A 23,632-nucleotide genomic window follows, 5' to 3' on the forward strand; every position below is an offset into this window, starting at 1 on the left:
AGGACACTGTAAAGCAAAATGACTCAGAAATATATTTTTTTTCTGCTGCATCACATCACAAATTTATTTAGGTCAAGTCAAAAATACATTTTTATAGATATTTTCCGTTTGTCTGCTACATGAAATAAACACAATCATCAGTATGAATTATTTACATTAATCACAAGGGCACACATTGACTAAGATGGTAAAAGAGTACGTACAAAGCATCGTCGTGTGTAGAAATAGAAAGATTTGGTGATAGCAATGGACAGCATACAATGCTTAAAGAAGCACAGCCGGAAGAGAACATTTACATCAGCAAGGCAAAGACAAAGCCTCGAAAGAAAAGGAAAAAAAAAAAATTATGTCCAGAAATTGACACCACTGACACTTCTTGAGACACAAAACACCACATCCAAAGATTTAAACTCAACAGTAAGCTAACCTTGCTTTTCCTTAGTAAGATTGATGGAATAGATGTTGTTTTAATTTTGGTCTACTTATCAATGCAGCAAAAAAGTCCGTTTGTCAGCGGGTAGTGAGATAAATTTTTTGACATCATAGTCAACTGTTTGGTCACATATACTTTCTTCACTCATGGGAGAAGTTGTGTAAAACTTAGATCTGTATTCAAACAGACACAGTTGTGTTTACTTTACGCCAGATGGCTGAATCCTTTCGTAGTAAGGTGGACTTATCAGAGACCAATGATAAATATTACATTTGTATTGTAATTGTGAATAAATATGGTCCTATTTGTATCCTGCCAGAAACCAGTTACCACAATTTTTCATGTCAGTAAGCTCCAAAAAGCTTAAAAAAACAACATAGAAAACAGGGAAACAAGGCTGTAATGACAATATTTAAGTAAGACTTAGCAGACACTTCTCAGCATAATGAACCTAGATGAATGGTGAATATCTCCTTTGGAGCATGTATTTTGGTGTGCCTGCATGTGTTGCGGTCATATTCCTCAGCTGCTGCATATCACTGCGGCAGGGCTTTCAAAATGGCGTTCACCTCCTCAGCAACTGCTGTCAATGCAAACTCAAACTGGTCCTGATCAGGAGGCGCAAAGGAGAGGAAAACATTTGGGTTATGATGAACTTCATCCAAAAAAAAAGTCAGAAAAGTTAAGCTGAAATACTTCACACACAACCAGATAAAGGGAGCTGGTACCTTGGTGCGAACCAGTCCAGGCCTCTGGTCTCTGATGTGCTCCAGTGTGGCTGCGATGTCAATCTCTTTCACTCCTAATGAAGACAAACAGGAAAAAATATATATTATGACGGTATTGAGACTATAACTCCCTCTGGTGTCAACTTATGTTAATTAAACTTTGACATCTACTAACAGTGTGTCACATGTAAAAGACTGGACTGGAGAGAGACTGGATCTTTGAAAATGTTAAAATTTTCCAAATTGCGTGTGACTCACCCTTAGCCATGCGATTCAGTACCATGTCGATGAGGATGTATGTGCCAGCCCTGCTAGTCCCATCGCTGCAGAAAACCCCAGAATATATATATATATATATATATATATATATATATATATATATATATATATATATATATATATATATATATATATATATATATATTATTAAAGTTTACCTAAACTGAGAACATATATATATATATATATATATGTATCTTTTTTTACCTGCAGTGAACAATTATGGGGCAGGATCGACCTCGGTAGCATTTATTCACCTTTCTGAAAAGAACAACCAATGGACAGTGAAGAAAGAAAGAAAAAAGAACAAAAAATCTTGATTACAAATCACATAATATGATTCTTTTTAAAATTGAGAAATGCATATATATTGCACAATTTTCAATATGCTAGAAATATTAAAGCCATATAATGTGTGCCTTGCAAAAGTATTCTTACCCACATTTTGTCACATTTCAAACATCAGTTTTTCTCTAACTTTTTTGATACAACAACACAAAGTAGTGGACAATTGTAAAGAGGAAAAAGGTAATAGATGGATTTGAATTATTTTTTAAAACAAAACTGTGCAAATTGTGGCAGGCATAATTCCTTGTCAACACTTTGTAAAACAATTCACTGTGATGACAGCTAAAAAATTTTTTTCAGATTTCTTTCACCGTTGCAACTTTGGAGACTCAAGGTTCAGTCAGACTGGACAGAGAACATCCGTAAAGATTCAGTTTTCAATTCTTGGCACAGTTTATCAATTTGATTTACCTCTGGAGTTTTACTGTGCCATCCTAACAAATAAAAGTAGTTTGACCTAAACCATTTCTGTATCTCTGGTTTCATGTTTCAGAGTTTTGTCCTGTTGGATGATGAACTTTCTCCCCAGTCTCAAATCTGTTGCAGTCAGAAACAGACTTTCTTCTGGTCCTGCATTTAACGCCACAAAGAATTCCAAAAATAATACATCTTAGTTTCATTTGATATGCTTACTTTATCCAATACATGGCTTGTTCCAAATGTTAAACTGTATTTCTAATGGTTTTTTGGACACTCTTCTATAAAAGCTAGCCATATGGAGTGCAAGATAAATAGTTGTCATGCCGACCTATGCTACAGATCTCAGCAGCTCCTCCAGAGTAACATTATACCTTTTGGCTACTCCCAATTTTGGTGGACTCACACAAGATCGAAATTAAACACAATGTGTTTTGTTGTTGAAATGTGTCACAATGCCAAAAAACTAATAGGTAGAAGAACTTTTGCAAGGTATTGTAAACATTGAGGCTTAAACAGTTACAGGTGGTTACTGCTAAAATGAATGACAATAAACTTTGTGAAAGCAGAAGAAATATGGAAATATTTGTTATAGGACCAGATTTGCGGTGAGAGACACACTGACAGGGCATATAAAGGTTGCAAGTTTGATGTTAGGATGTGGGGATAGGACAGGAGGAGAAGGAGAAGGAGAAGCCTGCAGCAGCCAGTCACACCTGCCAATGCTCATTTTTGTGACTATGCAACTGGAGCCAGAGTACTAGCTGCAAACCACAAAAATGACACTGGGAGATGTTAAAATACAAACCTATCAACCTGCACACTGGGAAAGAAGGACAGGGAACCGGGGTGATTGATGGATGGATGTATGAATGGATGGATGGGTGAATGGAAGGATGGATGTGGTATGAAATAAAAAGCAAGAATGCCTTATTATATTGCATCAATCAATGGTTGGAAAGGTACAAGAAGAAAGAAAATCATGGACTTGATGAAAGTATTTAAAAGTACTTAAACACGTCATTCAAACTGCATCCTTTTTTATTTATAGAAAAGACTTAATTATATGTAATGTTCATATAACATACTAGCTGTTCCTGCAGACTGTGCAGTTTCTGTACCTGCGAAAGTCGAGCAGCGGTCTTGTAGAGGTGGGAATGCCGTCACCTGGCCAGCTCAGCAAGTGAAACTGGGTCAATGTCCTTGTCTCCTGCGTCTGAACATTCTTCAAGTAGAAGCTACGCACCAGGAAGTCCTTACACCAGATATGCTCTGAAACCAAATTCACCTGGGTGAGAAAAAGAAAAAAGCAGGATAAAAATACAGGGGAAAGGTTTAAAATGTCCTGCTTACAAAAACTTGCAATTTTGCAAAAACCACCTTAGATATTCATGTTACAAGAATAGGGTAATTATTTTTCTTACATTTATTTGTGATTCCTCATCCTGTACTTAAAGGTTGCAGCTGAAAACAAACCTCATAGATGTGGTAGAGAGAAGAACCTTCATCAGGCCAATATCGTTCGCACTGCTTCTCCCCATCTTCCACCAGAGCAGTCATCATCACAATCACTGTGCAGCCGTTCTCCCAAACCATCTGCATTTCAAAGGGACCACTTGGATTATCACAGAGAAGTAAGAAATGAGAAATGTTTTCTGTTGTTCTGTTTTCTGTTGAACTACATATTTATAATGTTAAGATCATATCTTGAGAACTGTTTTTCTAGTCAGATTTGTCCAGTTAATGACAAATCTGCTCTGCATCCCCAGAACCAGAACCAAACGAGGAGAAGCGGCATTTAGCATCTATGCACCAAAAATCTGGAACAAACTTCCAGAAAACTGTAAAACAGCTGAAACACTGACTTCCTTTAAATCTCAACTAAAAACCCACTTGTTTAGAGTTGTATTCAAAACGTAATCAATTGCAAATTTATTGACGGAATCTGACTATGTTGTGTTTTTATTGTTGATTCTATGTTGCATTGTATTTTTGTGTTTGATTTGATGTAAAGCACTTTGAAATGCCTTGCTGCTGAAATGTGCTATACAAATAAAGTTTGATTGATTGATTGATTGAAAATGATAATGCACTCTGGCACCTGAGCCATTTGTCTCTACAATTTCTCTAGAGTTACCATGAAACCTGATTGTTTCTCTCACTATTATTCTTCTTCAAGAACTATAAATACTTTTGAAGTGCACCAACGTTTTATTATATTTTCTAATATAATATACTATCGTATGTAACTTGTCCCATACCCTATTCCACAGTTTCTTTGAAGAACAAATGCATCACAATGCAAGGATGGGAGCACAAATACCAATAAAAAGCCTAACCGACCTGCCAGAAATCAGCAACAGTGTGGGGCAAAGGTCCCTGTGTGGCAATATAGGCTGGTTGGCGAGGGTCATGATCAAACTGAAAGTCACAAAGAGAAACAAGAGTCATGCAGATCTTCTGTTGGCAGGAAAGAAGATTAGGTGAGCTGGTGAAAACTATGAAACACAAACAGGTATTACATTTCAATTTGTATATGTTAAGTGTTTGTCTTTTCTTTATTATTTATTCTCCTAATTTAAATAATAGATCTTATAAAAATTTCATATTTAATAAGTGGAAAATAAGATAAAATTAGACTTTTTGGTGAGCTCATGTTGGTCATTGTATCACTGATTTCTTACAATAAAACTGGCGTTGATATAATCCTGTTTATTGGTGTTAACTTCTTGCTTCAACTTCACACGAGAGTGATCATCTGAAAAAGAAACATTGCTTGTAAAGAGTCTCCAGCCAACCAGTGTTTAAAATATTAGTAGAAAAAAGAAAAAAAAGAAAATAATATTTATTATTTGTGCTTCTTTTCACTTTTTATGTAAGCACTCACTCCACAGAGCAAACACAGTGACAGAAATTATCAGAAAGAAGGGTTGATTGGTGACTAACAGGGGAGGGCTTCAGCATGACGATTTCGGTCCATGTTGGAAGTCTCCTGGGCCACAGACACAGAGGAGGGCTCAGCCTGATAGGAGCACAGAGCCTCCCACTCCTTCTGCAGCCTGTCCTTGTTACGCAGGTGATCCTCCATGTATGCCTGGCCGACACAAGAGAAATCAATATTCACACCGCATGCACCTGGACGTATTTTTCCTTTACACTTTCTGTGCTCTGTTGTCCCCTCACCAGTATCATGTGACCCGTGGAGATGTCCATATTAGACTGAGCTGGCTCTTCGCTCCAGGACGGGGTAGAGCTGTGAGTGGAGGACGGGCTGTGCTGCGGCCCATCGCTGAACTGGGACGACACGCTGCTCACACGGGACGTGTCTGTGCCCCTCCGTCCGCCAGCCCCGGATCCTGATGCAGGCCCTGCCATGCCACTGGTCCCCCCTCCAACACAATCTTGACGGCAGAGGGAAGATTTGGAGGCCATGTGCTGTCGACAGAGCTCCTAAATAAAGTGATTAAATGCATGTGTTTAATACATTGAGCTAATGATGGTGTATAAGATTTATACAATTAAACGCATGTTAGAATTATGCGTCAAACTCCAGCATTATCCCCAATTTCTCCATTTTGCTCCCAAAGGTGACAGGAAGGAGAAGACTTTCTTTCCATTTTAAAAATGTCCTCATCAGTTTTTCTGAAGGTAACATGGTAATTTCTACTCCTTCTGAGTCTGGTGAATTTGATAGTATGCTGCATAATTTGAGCTTTAGAAAACATAGCAATGAACAAAAGAAAAGGTGCTAGTCCTCAAAATGATCTACACCAGAGAGGTGTAGATCATTCTAAAAGTCAAGTCTTAAGCAATTTAAAATAAAATTCAGAAAAAAAATCTGACACAGTTAAAGAAAATAAAATCTAAATTTAGTATGTTCCTTTATCCATCCATCCATCTATTTTCTGTACACTCTTGTCCCTAGTGGGGTCGGGAGGGTTGCTGGTGCCTATCTCCGGCAAACGTTTCAGGCGAGAGGCGGGGTACACCCTGGACAGGTCACCTGTCCAGGCAGGACAACAAAGAGACAGAGAGTGCAAACAACCATGCACGCACACACTTAGGGACAATTTAGAGCACAGGTGTCAAAGTCCAGTCCTCAAGGGCCGGTGTCCTGCAGCTTTTAGATGTGCCTCTGCTGCACCACACCTGAATAGAATAATTAGGTCATTAAGGCTCTGGAGAACTGATCTACACAAGGAGGAGGTCATTAAGTCATTTCATTCCAGTGTTTTGTACCTGTGGCACATCTAAAAACTGCAGGACAGCGGCCCATAAGGACTGGAGTTTGACACCCTTGATTTAGAGAAACCAATTAACCTGACAGTCATGTTTTTGGACTGTGGGAGGAAGCCGCAGTACCCGGAGAGAACCCACACATGCACAGGGAGAACATAGAAACTCCATGCACAAAGACCCCGGGCCGGTAATCGAACCCAGGGCCTTCTTGATGCAAGGCAACAGTGCTACCAACATGTTCCATTTTGAATTTGTAAAATACCCCTGCTAGGTTTACACTTTCTATAAAGTCTCACCTGGTAGTCAAAGTGTGTTTCTGCTCCTCCTTCTGGACCCAAGCCAAGTTTACCATTGGCTACATGATGACCATAGTGCCTGAAACAAGCTATGCCCATTGCCAGTACGAGCACACCTCCGACCACTGCCATGGAAACGAGGGTGATGACTGTACCACTGGATCCTGGAGGGATCCTAATTACCTCAGGGAGAACTCGTGCATTTGTCCTCTGGAAAAAAAAAAAAAAGTAGCAAACATTGGAGTATACAACTTTTAAGAAAACTTGCTATTATCAAATATGTATCACTGCATTGCTTGTCTTGAACCTCAGTTGTCAAGCTACTTCAGAATGTGTGCTATGTCATGACTCTGACTTAAAGGTCGCCTAATGTTATTTTCACAATTGATTTGATTCTCTGTATCAGCACAGGACAGCTGTGTGTGCTCATCGAGCAACAAGGTTGAGTTTCACAGACAGATGTCTGAAAGGTCAGAGTGCTGTGCTCTATAAATCTAGTAAAAAGACAGCTGAGGTCTCCATAAAGACCAACCAACCATCCCACGGGTCGCTCCGCACATCAATGCTATCCAAGCAATGTCATCCCACCTGTTTGTAAAACAGTTTGTAATATGCAACCCACATAGACAAAATGAACAGTTACAGTTTTAAGATCTTGTGTTTTTACATTTATATACAAATTATTAATCTCAATAAAAAAAACTATAATTTACAAAGTAATGCAAAAGGCTTAAAATTAATTTGACGTGCATCGTGCATTAAGAAAATCTGCAGATGAGCTTAATTTCGATAGATTAGTTACATATAAAACATGAATAAAAACTCCTTTCTTAAGTATTATTATCAGTGCTCTTCTTATTTATAACTTTACTTTGATCAAAATTTGACATGCAGTGCTCTTTGCTATGATCAGATAGGTCGGTTTTTAAATAGCTACAATATTGCATTAGGCCTTAAGTATATTACTTAAAGTGAGATTATAGCAAACCACTGATTTTAAAGCAAATCTTTATAAAAGAATTTTTTTAAATTACTAAATATGTCAAATGAACAACCTTATAACTGTGACGCAGGTACAATGAGTATCACTATAAATTATGGAATGATTTAAAAGATAAAATACATAATATTGCAGGAAAAGTAGCTTATCTTTTTTTTTTTTTTTGCAAATCATCTATGCTTAATTTGTCATTAATCTTTTTTGCACCAAGTAGGAGATGTGGGGGATGCTTATTGTGTGAATGGCAGATACTGAGGTTACCAATGCTTGTATGACAGTTGCCATAGCACCTGGGATCTGGGAGTAAAGGATGGGAGGTGGAGGAGTTTAAATGCCATGGCAACAAGTGAAGTACTGGCTTTCTGAAAGTGTCGCTTGACTTACTAGCTCTGGCTACAGATTTATGCACACACACAGACAGGAGAAAAAAAATGACTCACAGCATTACAGCTTTAATGGTAGTGGGGGATGGAAAACAGTCCTTGAAGGTAAGATGCATGCCCTGCTGGTGTTTATTGTGTAGCAAGGTTTAACAGTTGAGAACTAAATAATACAGCTTTAAGCACTCAAAATTAATACTAGATTCCTGAATCAAAAACATATTTTATTATAATCTTAGTGCTAAGATTCAACAAAACGAGTTAAAACAGAAGGTTGAACCTCATGCAAGGCACACCGTCTCACTTTCAAACTAAGAGTAGTGTATGGATTAGAAGTATTTTTGTTTTGATTTGTTGCAAACATTTGTTTCACTCTTTCTTTTCTCCCTCGTAGGTGTTAACTATTGCTTGATACTTATCACATTTTATTCTTGATTGGATTGGCGTCAAAGTTTGTGTCGATTTTTAATAAATTTTGAATCCAGGGAATAAATAATCTTGGACTTTTATATTTCAATATACAAAACCTTCTAGAAAGGAGGATAAAGCCATGCTTTCAGATTGGTTTAGATCATTTTTGAGATTGAATGTTTTATATATCTTAATATAACCTAATGTATATTAAGGTATGCAATGCACATGGAATACTTTTCAAGGTAGGAGCTGATGCTTTCCAAAATCGTTCCCCACAATCAAAGTTATTTTTGTTAATAAGAGGGAGATGTTGCTTTCGCCTTTCACAGACTTTTACTTCCGACAAACAATTGCAGTGTATGAGTCATTGCGGCACGGTTGTTATGGCTATTAATTTGTAAGGTTAAAGTCACTTCCTCGGCAGCAACGACACTAAAAAGTTCTTAAACTGCTCATTAAAAGAAACACTTTTTTTACTCCTGTAGATGGCAACTGTGATGCAGTCCTACAATTTTGTACAACAATAGGCAAACCAGGTAGACAATTGGTTTAAATTGTATTATTACATTTTGCCTTCCGCTCTAATGAAACTTGGGTCTCCACTTACAAAAATGAGTCTTAAGATGCAGCTTGTGTACAAAGTCTAAGTGGATACACAAGGGGGTATCCAGACCTTACTTTTTTTGTTTTTTGCCTTTATAGCTAGAAGTAATTAAAATGATTACAAAAACAAAAGCAAATGAAAAGATAAATCAAAAATAACAGTCAAAAGTAGTTTTGACTAACAGTCTGTCTCTTTAACCATCTGTTTAAATTACCTCTCCTACACCAGTCTGAATGATTTTCAGGCCAGTCTCAGACTCCAGAAAGTTCTTCTCAGATTCTGTTGAGGTGGAAAAAGCATCTCAAAAAACAAGACTGGAGAAAAGCACAAAACTGCAAGTGTGACTGAATAAAGTGCCCACGCACAATGCCCATGTGTATGTGTTGCTATGCATCATAAGTGTTAGAGAGAATGTGTGCATCTCACCGGCTTTCGCAGCCACCTCTGCAGCCGTCATGTTGTGTTCATTCTGGCGGATGCGGAAAGTCAACGCCTGACCCACCACACTGGTGACGCACAACAAAAACAGCATGCATGTTGAAGTCTCATAAAAAAGTAAAATAGTTGCCCTCTGGCATAGTGACACTATTTTGCCCTTACCTAATGTTGATGAAGCTGCTGGTTGTCAGGTGTATTTTTTCAGCCAGAAGTTGCAAAAGCTTCACTCCATCATACAGACTCAGGGGACTGCAGAAAAAATAGTTCCCAGTTATATTAATAGAATAGAATAGTACAGAATAGAATTCAACTTTATTGTCATTGCACTATGTAGTTTGCATCTATCCAGAAGTGCTATACAGGATATGAATATTTATTTACAGGTGTACAAGACTAAATATAAATATAAATATAACTATACGGTAAATATAAATATGGGAGCTATGTGCACAGATTATACAGATTATACATACAATATACAAGAATGTTAGGAAATTGATTATATATGTATTAGTGGGTTTATAGTACAAGATAAATAATGGCAGATAAGATTTACAGATTGTATATGTGTGTGAGGAAAACAGTCCGTGGTGTGTGTGTGAGGATAGTCCATGTGTTATTGTTGTATGAGAGGATAAGGGAGTACAGTCCTTATAGTTTATGTTTTATGTCAGGAGGCGTTCAAAATCTTGTTTAACGCATCAGCTGTTCTCCATTTTTTTCTACAAATGTTCATAAATAATAACTGTACATTGATATAAACACAAATGCTGACCTTTGGCTGGTGACGATGTACCCATACTCCTCTTTACCTTCCATACCCTCAACTAAAGGCTCTTTAAAGCTTTTCTCAACTTCAATGGGAGCAGCCTGTGGAGGCTTGGAGGCAGATGTAGGGGTGCTGGCACTCTTAGGTAGAGCTTTATCACGGACTGTAGCAGAGGGAGCAGCAGGAGCATCAAGTGGACCAGGAACAGGAGCAGCCTTATCTGGTTTGGACATACTTTCTTTTTGTAACAACTGCATCTAAAAAGGTGATAGACCAGTCTATCAGTCCAGATGGTCTATCTAGCTGAACAGTGCAAAAGGCTTATGGTTACATGTTTTGATTACTGCTAAATAGCTAAATATGAAGGTTGACATACCTCTTTAAGAGCGATGAGATCTTTCTCATTTGGGTCTATTTTCAGAGACAAAGTTCAGTTTCAGACTTGCTCATTAAAACATGATACACCTTGCCTCCTAAATATGAACCTTTTACTTTATTTTTTAAAAAGTAGCAGAACTCGAGAGAAGTAAATATTTCATGCTGTACCTGTCTTGTCCTGCCCTTGCAGCAGCTGCAGTATAAGAGCCAGCTTGTAGAGTTGCTCCTGACTGAGTTCCCTGGGATCAATGTTGTACTTCTGCAAGACACCTGACATCCTCTGGAGCAAGCCATCTAACATGGAAGAGCAGTGTATTTACACAGCTAGCAAGCAGGTTGTGCTAGATTTTACTTAGAGGTTTTACACTACTAAAGAAAAACTGTAATCTTAAGCCCTTTTGTTCACCATTATTTGCAACCAGGGGAGCAGACTCCTGTGGAGCTTTCTTATTCTGAATGTTTGGTTGTCTTCCTGCAGTACCAAGCCTCTCCTCTAGAGTGTAGTCTTCCACATAGTCCACTGGTATCTCTAAATCTTCATAATAAGGCAAACCTGCACATAAAAACAGAAACTTATCATGAATGAATTGTGTGTGTTTGGAATTTATCAGACATTTTAGCATGGATAGGCAATCTTAAAATACTGACACCAACAACAGTATTATCTACAGTAATAATCTGTTAGATTTTAATTGCTTATTAAAATCTTTAAGACTCTGGTTTTTCCCCTCATTAGATCAGTTTTTTTTTAACCTGTTCATTTTAATATGAACATATTTCTGCTGTTCTGTCTAGAAAGCAAATAACTGTTATTCTTTAAATATAACTTTAAAAATGTGTCAGAAAAATCCCGTTGAAAGTTTTTAGTTTGACACTGTCACTTGGAATGTTCTGCCAGTAACTAAATTCTACTATGTTTTTTGTATTCACAGAAATGCCAATCAAAACACAGTTTGACTGACATTAAATTGCATATTTGGTCTTACAAAAACTGGAAGAAGGTTATTAACCAGGGACCAATAGCGCAAAAGAAAAAAGTGTCATATCTAATTATATAGCTGAGTAAGAGTAGTTTCTTACAGTCAAACATCTAATAAACAGGAAAAAATAAGAATTGGAAAAGATCTGCATATACTAAATTCATTTAATCAATCTATAGTACTGTTAATTATTGGTGCTAATTTACTCCTCTCTTATCTGACTTTAAAATTGTCTAGATTCTAATAAAGGAAAGAGAAAATATTGTTTCTGATTGGCTTTGTAAACAAAAAGACAGAATCTAAAACTTGCTTTTTTTTCATCCTGTGCCTTCACAGCAGATTCATCATTTTGAGTTAAAAGATTCCTTTGGGTCTAAATAATTCATGCCAGATGAAAGTGGCCTAAGAAGTAATAATAAAAAAAACAGTAGTGCTCTTCTAAAATTTTGAAAGAGCTGGACTAACACTAGTACATTTCAGTAAACAAGTAACTATTACTGAAGATTTAAAAGATCACATAATAAATCTTGAAATAAAATGTACTGCAATTTTCAATAAATTAGTGAGAATAAGCATTCTGATGAGGCTCCTTGCTTTGTAAAATTAACAATCTTCAAACGTATTTTTCATCATACCTACATTTCTTAATCAAAAATATACACATATATACACAGTACCTTCTCAAATAAAACAAATATTAAATAAAGAATGGACAACAATCATATGGATAGAATATGGATACTTTGACATTTTTAGTTTGTAAAATATCTAATAAGACTAGAGCTATGTGAATATGCTTTTTTTTTTTGTTTTTTTTGTTTTGCCAAAATCAATGATTTATAATACAATGAACATAATTTCCAAGTCAAGAATGCAAGATCTCTTGGAGCTAACCAAGAGATAATAATGTAAAACAATAAATAAGATGAATATGGATTTACCTGCAGGAGCTATGGGAACAGACCCTCTATGCCGATAAGACGGCTGCGCAGATGCCAGATATAAAGACAGAACTTCCTGCAGTAGCTGCCGGTCCCACTCTTGTTCCCTCTGGCTACCCTGTGACCTTGAAGAGGGGCGAACATATCCGCCTCTTGCATTCAGAAGAGATCTCTCCACTTCGTCTTGGTATCTATGCTGTGATTGACCAAGATTAAAAGCTATTACTCATAATTAGAATCAGCTACATTGAGGATTGATCTTGGCTTGAGTTTAGTTTTAAACATTTGACTGCTGTGAAACTATGACTTTAAATTAAACCAGTCAACTTCGGCAGGTTTATATCAAGCATGCTTATTTACCTGGTGATACGCGTATGGGTCCAAGGGTGCTGTTTGCATACGCAGTGGGGACTGAGGAGGCTCAACATACATGTAGTCCACATATTTACCACCAGAAGATGTGGACCCTGATTTAGAGTTGGGGTGCTGGGAGACGTGCTGTTTGGAGCTATTAAACAGTCCAGAGACACGCAAGAGTTACATGGGTATTGCTCTGCATGATTGTAGCTTGTTCATCAAGCATCTGAGTACAAGTGCTCACTGAGATGAATGAGAAGAGGGTGATGAGGAGATTGGCTTTGAGAGAGCAGTGGTATGGGGAACTCTCTTCAGTTCTTTTGATAAAATGTACTGGGTGATGTCATCTTGCCATGACAGACCTGCACACAAAACACACCAAAATTAAGCAAGACCATAAAAGATCAGCTTTAGGAGGGCGTGTGAAAAATGCATACATTTCAGCAGAAAATTTCTACATTTTTTTTACAGAATTTTTTATATCATGAAAGGTTTTATGTCTAACATCCTTCAAAAACATTGGGGAATAACTTCATGAAGCACTTCTCTCCTAACTCAACATAAAATTTACTTTTACCTGTTGTACTTTTCTAAATATTTCCCAACTATTGATACTTTTTATGATCTGTCTTACCTTGCAGCATGAGCTGTTTAAGGACTTCCTGCATCCTCTTCAGAACAGGAACTGTCACCTGGTACTGGATCTGGTCCTGATTGGAGCTCCGACACTGACCAAACAACCCATCTGGAATATGCATACATATTATGCATTAAAAAAAAAGGCACAGTTGCCTTGCTCTTCTTGTGCTCTCTCAGGGTACTTCAGCTAATTCCCATAGCCCAAAAACACTTTTTTTTATTTAAATATTTTAGTTTGCTCTTAGTGCATGATTGTGTGTCTTTATGTTATCCTGCCTCTTGCCCAATACCTACTGGAGATAGGCACCAACCCCCCACCCTGTAACCCTGCAAAGATGCACGTTCAGAATAATGAATGGATGGACATCTATTACTCAAGTCAGTTAGTGTTTGAAAAATTTGAAATCTGTATTGATTCTCACTGTTGGTTTGACAAGTTTTTTTCTCCCAGTGTCTGTTTTTAAACCCAGTTTAGCGAGCCTGAAACAGCTGTTTTAAGCTGTAGGGACAGTCTGGTTTGATTTTTTAATTTTTTGACAAAACTTAGTTTTCTCAGATTTTTCTGTGAGAAAAGATTGCTATATAGATCATAAATGCAGTGAGAAGAAAGATAATGCAGGGAGAAGATTTTTTTTTCCCATTTGGTGCACTGATGAGTCACTGCAGACACAACACCGGCTAAACTGCACACAACCAAATCTGCTACAGTGAGATATGAGGGCTGGGGGGGATTTATACTGAGCTGATAAGACAGTTTTATAACCAGAAACAGAATGGCAAAAAGTCAGGAGCTGCACATGGGGGAAGGTGTGAGTCATGTTAGGTCAGACTGATTTCCAAGTAAAACAAAAACCTGAATGTGAATATAAGTGTAGGGATTGATACACACCCACGCGGTTTGGTTTAGCTTTTGTTTGTACTTTTGTAACAGACTTCGTCTATAATCATGATGAAATTTACAATGATTTTTGCCTATCATGGTAAGATAAAATATGGAGAAGGGAGTTAATGATGATGGAAGCAACAGTGAAAGTTGAATGAAAACATGACAGGTCATAGCAATAATTAGATATTAGCCAATCTATAAATATGATTGTACATGTCAGTATGCTACTATGAAGGAAAGTCTAAAAATCTAATTATAGTCTTTCAGTAAAAATTCAATACAACAACACATGTTAGGTAGGTACTTAATATTTTAGCCCTGAAAATTTGTTTGACCTTCACAGTTATGAGCTTATTTTTGTTTGTGGTAAAATGACAGTGTTTATGATATTTTTATATGCGTTTTATGAAGTACATTATTTTTCTATTTCAGATATTAAAATTCCAGAAATTTACCATTAGTTGTATATTGTGTTATATTTCTCAGGTCCAATTGGTTTATATCAGTTGATAGTGAATAAGTAGCACAGTTCAAATTCATTTAAAAATGTAAATATGGGCAGAAATTATAACAAGAGGCATAATAATAATTTTAATGATGGCTTAATTGTTTATATTGTGATAAAAGAGGCAAAAAACCAAATACAAACCACACTTTTCAAATTTGTTTGTGAAAGACTTCATGACCAAGTGTGACCAAGTCTTCATGATTACGTGTTTATGTATCATAAGGGTGGCCAACTCTAGGTCACAAGTTATGCATGTTTAAGATGTGGCCCTGCTTCAATGTATTATTAATCAAATTACCACCTTTCTATGTGCTAACACCCAATAGACTAATTTTTATAGCAGAACAAAGAGCTTTTTCATTTATAGAGTAGGTTCTCAATGGACTTTCGTAATGTCCAAAACTTTAAAAGGACATTAAAATGTTCAAGCTAAGTACCTTAAACATCACAAAAAAGTAAAAATGCTTTATCTTTCCAGTAGCAGAGATGAAACAAGGATATGTAGCAGAATGTGATTTTATTCCTTCCAGCGTGTTGATTCTAAAAGCAGAAGTTGCTGGTTTAAGATGGTTATCTTTTACTTTGTTGAGATTTACTGCCAGTACATGGAGAGCTGTGTTTCAGCAAATGCTTTTAAACATTTTATAGCAATTATGGATGAAAGACTACTTTTTGATGAACCACAGAATTGATAAAGCCTAAGAACACTCTACTTAGGAGACTCTAATAGCTCTCATCAGTGAAAAGGAAATTATTGTTGTGCAAGTTCAAATTGCTTTGTTCAGTTTAGTTTAAAGGGTCACTGTAAGTCCTTAATGTCTGCTGCTTAAATGATGAGCTACAGTGAAGTAAAGCCCATTCTCTCCCTTTATGTGTTACAGAGATCCCAAACAATAAGTGGACTGACCTTCTATAACCAGTTTTTTAGGCATACACCAAGTGATTTTGTTTGAATCACAGGAGTACACCCTAGAATGCTGTTCAGTAGGCAGCTTGAGGTTGAGGTTAAGTACCTTGCCTTGAATATCAACCTGTGGCAGGATAGAAAGCTGGAATTGGACTCTAAACGTTCCAGCCAGATAATGACTACTTATAGAGCCACAGCTGCCTCTCCCTTTTTGGTCCCACATTGCAAGTAGATTGTTGTGTTTATATGTTGTGATTGTCTTTCTGTTGTTTGTGTTTCATCTTTTTCAATTCGTCTTTCTTGCTGCACTGGTCGAAGCCTTTTTGTTTTTCATTCCTTTCAAAATGCACATAATGTTAATTTGTCTCTCTAAGTCATGAGTATGCTTACAAATGACCATTTGTTGTGAATGTCTCTGCGGCAGACTGGTGACCTATCCATGGTAGAATGCTTTTTGCTCATTGTCCCTTATAGATAGGCACCAGTTGTTATGTGACCTTGCTAGCGTTATACTGGTATAAGAATGGAAATGTGAACAATTTGTTTTAATCCAAAAATTGTTTTAGGGATTCAAATCATAGATTATTTTTTTCTGCCCCCTTCTTGGTAACTTTTACCCACCTTTTTGCATAGACATTAGTAACTTTGGCCCATTTTTTTGATGGAATAGCTAATCCTGTTAATAGATTAACCCCATAACCAGGGTTGCCAACCTTACACTAAAATGCAATATTGTTCTGTTTATGACACTTAAAATGCCCTAACTCAATCAGGTTGTATATTTTTTAATATTTTATGGAACCACTGCAAACCTATTTATAAATGAAGATTATACATTAAATGTGCAGATCAAAGCTCTCTCCTCAACCCAAAGAGAAAATGAATCAATTATTGGTCATTGTTCAGTCACAAAGTTATGTCTCTCAGTATTGGGAGGATATGCCTCATAACTTCAGTATGTTTTGCTAAAACGACAAGCATGGCACAGTAGAATTTTACCAAGTAGGTAAAATTTGTATTGTCTGGTAAAATTATGGGCATCAGTGGTAAAAAGTGGTCACCTATAGCAGCAACAATTTTGAAATCAGAGTATGACTTTAGCCAATTAACAAAATTCTGCTGCTGTTTCTGTACTAGTGTCTCAAAAACATTTCTCTCAACATTTTTTTCAAAATGTTGTAGTATTAGTCATTGCAGGATTTTTTTTTATAGAATGCAATGGCTGCCATTTTATTTCCTTCATGGTGTTAAGGGTCTCTCACACTGTTAAAAAGTGTGAGACTGTTAAAAAAATCTTAATCAGCTTTTGTTGGGGCCAAATAAGGTTGCTTATGGCTTATTTTGCATACTAGGCTGTTGAAAAAGCAAAGTGGTTTAAAAATAACAGTGTTTTGGGTGGATCTCTGAATGTTTTTCTCCTATTCTTCCTTTCTTTGGGAGTGTAAGTAAGCTCACTTATCCATTTGGTATTCTGCTCAACCATCAAGTGTGTGCGTAAGTGCCGTTTCCACAGAGAGGGACGTAAGTGCGTTAGTGACTCATCGCTGTATCAACACAACAACTGTGGGGGAGTTGGCCTCACCATGATGTCAGTGTTGCTATGGAAACTGGGGGTCAGTGGGGAGGGGTTTAGATAGAGATGACGAAAAATAGAGGGACAGGTGACGGAGAGATGAAGACGAATGAAGTAAAAGGGGAGGAATCCTTGATTTTTTTTTTGTCTATTTTTGTACACAAACATTTAACCCTGTGCTTATTTTGACACTAAATACATGTTTTAATATCTATCTATGTTTGTGTGTGCACTTAAAGCTACTACATACGTATTCACATTTTTGGGTCAAAAAATACAACATGAAGTTTTAACAAAAATGACATAGTCAATTTTTTCTGCATGACTGCAGGTTGTACTCACCATCAGAGCAGAATTGATCCCTTGTGCACAGTTTTCTCTCAAACAGGCAACCTGAGAGAACGACACAGAGAAAGCTGACAGATTACCATCTATTGCAGATATTTCCATGCCAACAGTTGAATTAAAGCACACTTAGGGGCGAAAAGAGTCCAGTCCAGATTCACTTACTTAAATTGGTCTCACATACAGTGAATAAAAGGTTTCTTTGAACCAAGTAGGAGAAATAGTTTTGCAAAAACTGTCATTCTGATTTCAGAATAATTCAAATCAGAATTTTAGCTTGAGCATAACTAATAAAATTAGCTGTAGGAGTAGTTTTTTAAACTGGTTCAAAGAAACACTTTTTCATTATACGCTGCAATGTAAAAATCACTATTTTTATCTATCAAACTACTTTATTTTCTATCATTCAATTAGTGATGCAACAACCTAGAGACATCTGCAGTACTTGCATAGTTTAGTTTAAAGCTTTGGATCTGAAAATAACATTGGTACAAAAATGTCCTTTTCTAAACATGCTTCTAAACAGCTTCTGGTGACACCTCTGTCTTTATTTTTTAACTGTTAAAATTTTCTATTTTAGCTTGGTGAGTAAGACCTTGATGTATTAGTAGTGTGGGAACGAACAGGTGGTCAGAGAAAGATATGAATGCATGGATAAGACCGTCTGGCTTTCTGGCTTTTCTCTGTCTCACAGCACAACTTGGATCTCTTTAAATTTGGAAATCCATGCTTGAAGAGCATGGATTAACTAAATTAAACATAATCAGTAATCTGAACTTGCAAACAAAATTAAATATAGCACATAAACTTTAGTGTTGAGAATGATTTTATCTCATTAAATGAAATTAAACATGCAATAGTTACACGTATCCATAGAACGAAACACACATAAAATGTTTTGCGCTTTCATAATTTCTCCTGAAACTTGACTAAAAAACATTTATTTTAGTTTCAGGAAAGAAACATTTCCCAAGTGTCAATATTACATGCAAAGGTGCTGTCCTTTACAAATAACAGAGTCTTGCGCCATTGTGCACTATCCTGTCAGCAATGATTAACCTTTATTAGAGTGGTTGGTAAAAGAAGAAAGAGTCCAACGTTGTTATTTTCTTTGAAAAATTGGGTTACATTTCTGTGCCAGTCAAACTCTGACTGATGTGAGGGACAGAGCACCTGTTGAACCAAAAAGGCAAGACAAAAAAAAAAACAACAGAATCAGATTTCAAGTAAAAAAATTCCCAGTATTAAACATTTTCAGAAGCAAAAGACCCATATGGCAACCTGTTTGAGTAAATATTCGATATTCTTGATGTAAGCCATCACTTTCCTGCTCCTTTCTGGGTTGCCCCTTTACTCCACAATTTAGACATTTGCTCATGCTTATTCCATATTTCGCTGTACTTCTTCAAAATAACAGTCTTCTTGCTTCATTAGACCAGAAAGAGCAACAGTCCTACTAGTTTGCCATAGTGCCGCAATGGTCACCCTAGAGTGCACCCTATAGACTTTTGTCTTACTGTAGTGACATTTTGGCTTAGTAGTAGAACTTTTGTACCAGTTGGCCTCAGTATGTTTTACTGGAGAAGGAAAACACTGAACTAGACCGACAAACGTCCAACTAGATTTGTATTGTTTCAAATTGGTAATCGGAATTGCAATCAAAAAGCCATTAAGAACATTGAAAATGTTTATAATGACCACCTTACCCTACATACCGAAAGGTAAAGTAGTCTTTAATGTCATTGTGCATTTCTGTACAATGTATACAAGCACAATGACATTGGGGCACATTTTTTCCTTCATTACAGTTATATCAAATGATCAATCAATAAATCAAATCAGTAATAAATAATTTTGGCTATTCAACGTCACGGTTTTTATTGCAGAATTTTGGAGCAATAAAAATATGAGTGTCAAAAACACATTAATTTAATATGACTATCAGTGACTAACACAGCAAAATCGTACTAGTTAGGACTTCTGTGTCACTATTGTCACAGTTTTGGTTTAATAGTAGGACATTTGATCCTACTTGATAGACAGTGTCACTAATCAAGCAATTTTTTTTTACATAAACAGTTTAGGATAACAACAAATAATCAATCATTCAATCAATCAAGTTTATTTGCATAGCGCATTTCAGCAGCAAGGGAGTTCAAAGTGCTATACATCATAAAAAGACAAAAATAAAGTCAAAGAAACACTGCACAGTCATCAATTGAGAAACCACATTTTCTAAATTACCATAATCAAAATTATTAATACACAATAAAATATGTTGGTCAATGTTCCAATTAGGTTCAAAAGCAACTCCAAATAGGTGGGTTTTCAATCTAACTTAAATAAATACTTATCAAAGACACATAGCTATAAACAACCATGCAGCTGGCAAAAATTCCATCTTTTGACCAAAATATCTACAAATTAATATCCATCCATTCATCCATCCATACATACATACATACATACATACATCCATACATACATACATACATACATACATACATACATACATACATACATACATACATACATACATACATACATACATACATACATACATACATACATACATACATACATACATACATACATACATACATACATACATACATACATACATACATACATACATACATACATACATACATACATACATACATACATACATACATACATACATACATACATACATACATACATAGGAATTATTTGTCATTGTGTACACCCTGGACAGGTCGCCAGTCCATTGCAGGAAAACACAGAGACACACAGAACAAACAACTCTGCACACTTACACTTCACAACAATTTGAGAGACCACTTAATTTAGCAGTCCTGTTTTTGGACTGTGGGAGGAATCTGGAGTACCTGGAGAGAAACCAAACATGCACAAGGAGAAAATGCAAACTCCATACAGAAAGTCCCAGGCATTAAACTCAGGACATAGCAAATGTGTCACTGTGCATCTCCAATTATTATTCTTTCTTACAAAACAGATATTGTGTAGCAAATCCTTGCAAAATAGCCCAAAAATTGCAATCATCCAAAAAGCAGTGTTTCTCATAGCAACAGGACATCTGAGCCTAACGGGAGAAAAACTGACTGCTAAGATGTAAACGGAGACATGAGCATCATACCACCGCACGTATGAACAGACGGCTTTTCAGACAAACAGCTGGATAAATCTGAAGAGTGAAAAAAACAACAGTAGAGGCAAAGAGATGTCAGTGATTGAAAGAACCAGTACTGATTTTCCTTCATGGTACTGACACAACCTCCTTGTTGATCACAGCTGCTTATCAGGCTGTCTCTTAAATACAGAAAAGAGGAGGGTAAGCCAATGGTGATGCTCTTTTTATCTTCAGGGGCTGAGCGTATGAGCAAAAGGAAAATACTTTAATTGAAGTCAACAGTGGCTAAATTTCTTCAGTGGAATGCTAAATTCAAATCTTGTAAAGACAACAAGATTTGCTTCCGCACCGATGTGGAAACAAAAAATAAAATAAAAAGACTAATGGGTATGAAACTCACTTGTTGCACAATTGTCTCATTAAAAAGGTCAAATCAATGCAGCTACCAACAAAAACAAGTAATAATCTATACAAGTCAAAATCAGTTCTAAATAATCTCAGCAAGACTGTTATTGTAAATGACATTAAACTGCCAGAAAACACTGCAGATGTCACTGTATTTCCATGGGCATGAATGGAAAACAGCAAATGTATTAGAAATTATAATTGTACCTCTACTCCTCTAACTGTCCTTTACTGAGCATGTTTAATGTGATTTCCATTTTATTCCCTAAACACAGAAGACATAGATGAAGTTTTGGATTTGAAACACAACAAATAAGTGCGTTTTCAATTTTATGTATGCAATGTAATGTTGGTGTTTTCATTCTAATGTTCCATTTAGAGCGTGTGGCTCTGTGTCACTCTGTCTTTATGGCAAAAAGATAACTGTAAGCACAATAAAAAGAAAGTGGGGAGATGTCATGAGCGATATGGTCTAACCTGTTCTTTTATGATGCTAGAGGATAAAACAGCCTATGAAACAGACTAAGTGTTTCTCTTCCCCATCCTCTCTTATCTTCCATCTCTTCTCCTCCCCTGTTTAATATGATTACAACCTCCTGTATTTACCTACAGATGCAATCACTGAGTGAATTTGGTAAAGACATGTACAGTTCCCTCTTGAAATGCACAAACGCACTTGATGCACCATACAAAGTAAGGATGTTTTACAGTAGAATATGTAGCTGTACACTGTTCACTCTCTTAACTAAACTGTAATATGCAGGATCATCATCTTACCGTATTTCTCAGAGACAGCTGGTTGGTAGAGCACCGCCAGAAGGAGCAGAGCTCGCCATGGTTTCAGATGTTGCATGATCCCCTGAAGCTTTAGTGCGACGGATGGATGGAGAGAGAAAGACTCTGAGAGTTTCCCAATTGTTTTAAATCCCCATTATGTTTAACTGAGCCGTCAAGATCGTGTACAGGGACGAACAAAAAAAAAAATTGAGAAGGGAATAAAAATGATGGATGGATAGGGAAGAAGAAACCCTCCCGATAAAAAGGCGGGGCGAGGGGATAGAGGAGGAGGGCACAGACCGTGGACACGCAGCGTAATACCGACTCACGACAGCACCGCTGCGGAAACAGCGAAACGGAGAGCTCTCAGCAACAGAAGAAACCAACCTGCAGCTGCGTCATCAAGGTGGAAAAAACACAGAGAGAATGGGGGGAGTCAACGAAGCCGTTCACTTCCATATTCCATATTCCTCCCATTCAGAAATGACATAAGTGCAGTTGTACCCTGTGTGTACAATGGGTGCACGCACAGAAAAACGTGGAGTGTTTATTTATGTATATTTATTTATTTATCTTTTGGTTTTTGGTTTTTGCATAATTCAAGCTCTTCATTATTTTAACATATTTAACATAAGTAGTGAATCTTACTCTTGTAATAGAAACATTTAAATGTATATTAGATGAAACCTCTTAGAACTTATAACAATATACATTTGTAATACAAGCTGAGGGGAGCTGCACATTAATTAACATCACCCATCCCATATAGCAGCCATATTTTGCATTAAAAATCAATTAAACTGCAATTTTGGGCCTAAAACAATCCACGAATAATGTGAAAAAGATGACCCAAAGTCGGTCCTGGAGGGCCGGCATCCTGCATGTCTTAGTTCTCTCCCTGGTTTAACGCACCTGGATCAAATGATGGCTTGTTAGAAGACCTAAGAAAAACATTGACATGCTGATAAGGTTGTTGGTGCTACCAGGGAGAGAACTAAAACGTGCAGGATGCCGGCCCTCGAGGACCGACTTTGGACACCCCTTCCTATTCGGTAATAACATGCCTAAATTTAAAGCTTTAAAGTTAGAAGAACCGGTGCTTCTAAGTTCATATTGCTGTGCTCTCACGCCCTCTAGTGTTTGCTTAAACGTAGTATTTGCTTTCCCAAATTTTGTTTGTTATTAAATCTTTATTCCATCCATCCATTATCTGAACGTCCTTCTTCCCTAATGGGGTCGGGAGGGTTGCTGGTGCCTATCTCCAGCTGCGTCCCGGGCGAGAGGTGGGGTTCACCCTGGACAGGTCGCCAGTCTGTCGCAGGGCAACACAAAGACATACAAGACAAACAACACACTCACACCTAGGGAGAATTTAGAGAAATCAATTAACCTGACAGTCATGTTTTTGGACTGTGGGAGGAAGCCGGAGAACCCGGAGAGAACCCACGCATGCACAGG

General features: G+C 37.0%; 1 protein-coding gene across 1 annotated transcript; it reads right to left on the reverse strand.

The window, feature by feature from the left end:
• Positions 1-34: 34 nt before the first annotated feature.
• ptprna (protein tyrosine phosphatase receptor type Na) lies at positions 35-22,507 on the reverse strand. The gene is made up of 24 exons (XM_044132655.1): positions 22,175-22,507; positions 17,857-17,907; positions 13,636-13,746; positions 13,246-13,363; positions 13,005-13,152; positions 12,645-12,840; positions 11,130-11,276; positions 10,892-11,017; positions 10,722-10,756; positions 10,352-10,602; positions 9,739-9,825; positions 9,565-9,644; positions 9,353-9,417; positions 6,741-6,950; positions 5,389-5,655; positions 5,152-5,299; positions 4,890-4,963; positions 4,549-4,626; positions 3,682-3,801; positions 3,327-3,493; positions 1,648-1,701; positions 1,420-1,484; positions 1,162-1,235; positions 35-1,041 (listed from the first exon to the last, which is right to left on the reverse strand). The coding sequence occupies exons 1-24, from the start codon at positions 22,248-22,250 to the stop codon at positions 970-972; spliced, it is 2,820 nt and encodes a 939-aa protein (XP_043988590.1). The 5' UTR covers positions 22,251-22,507; the 3' UTR covers positions 35-969.
• Positions 22,508-23,632: the final 1,125 nt, after the last annotated feature.

This window comes from Gambusia affinis, linkage group LG11 (genome assembly GCF_019740435.1).
Source record: "Gambusia affinis linkage group LG11, SWU_Gaff_1.0, whole genome shotgun sequence".
Lineage (NCBI taxonomy): Eukaryota > Metazoa > Chordata > Actinopteri > Cyprinodontiformes > Poeciliidae > Gambusia > Gambusia affinis.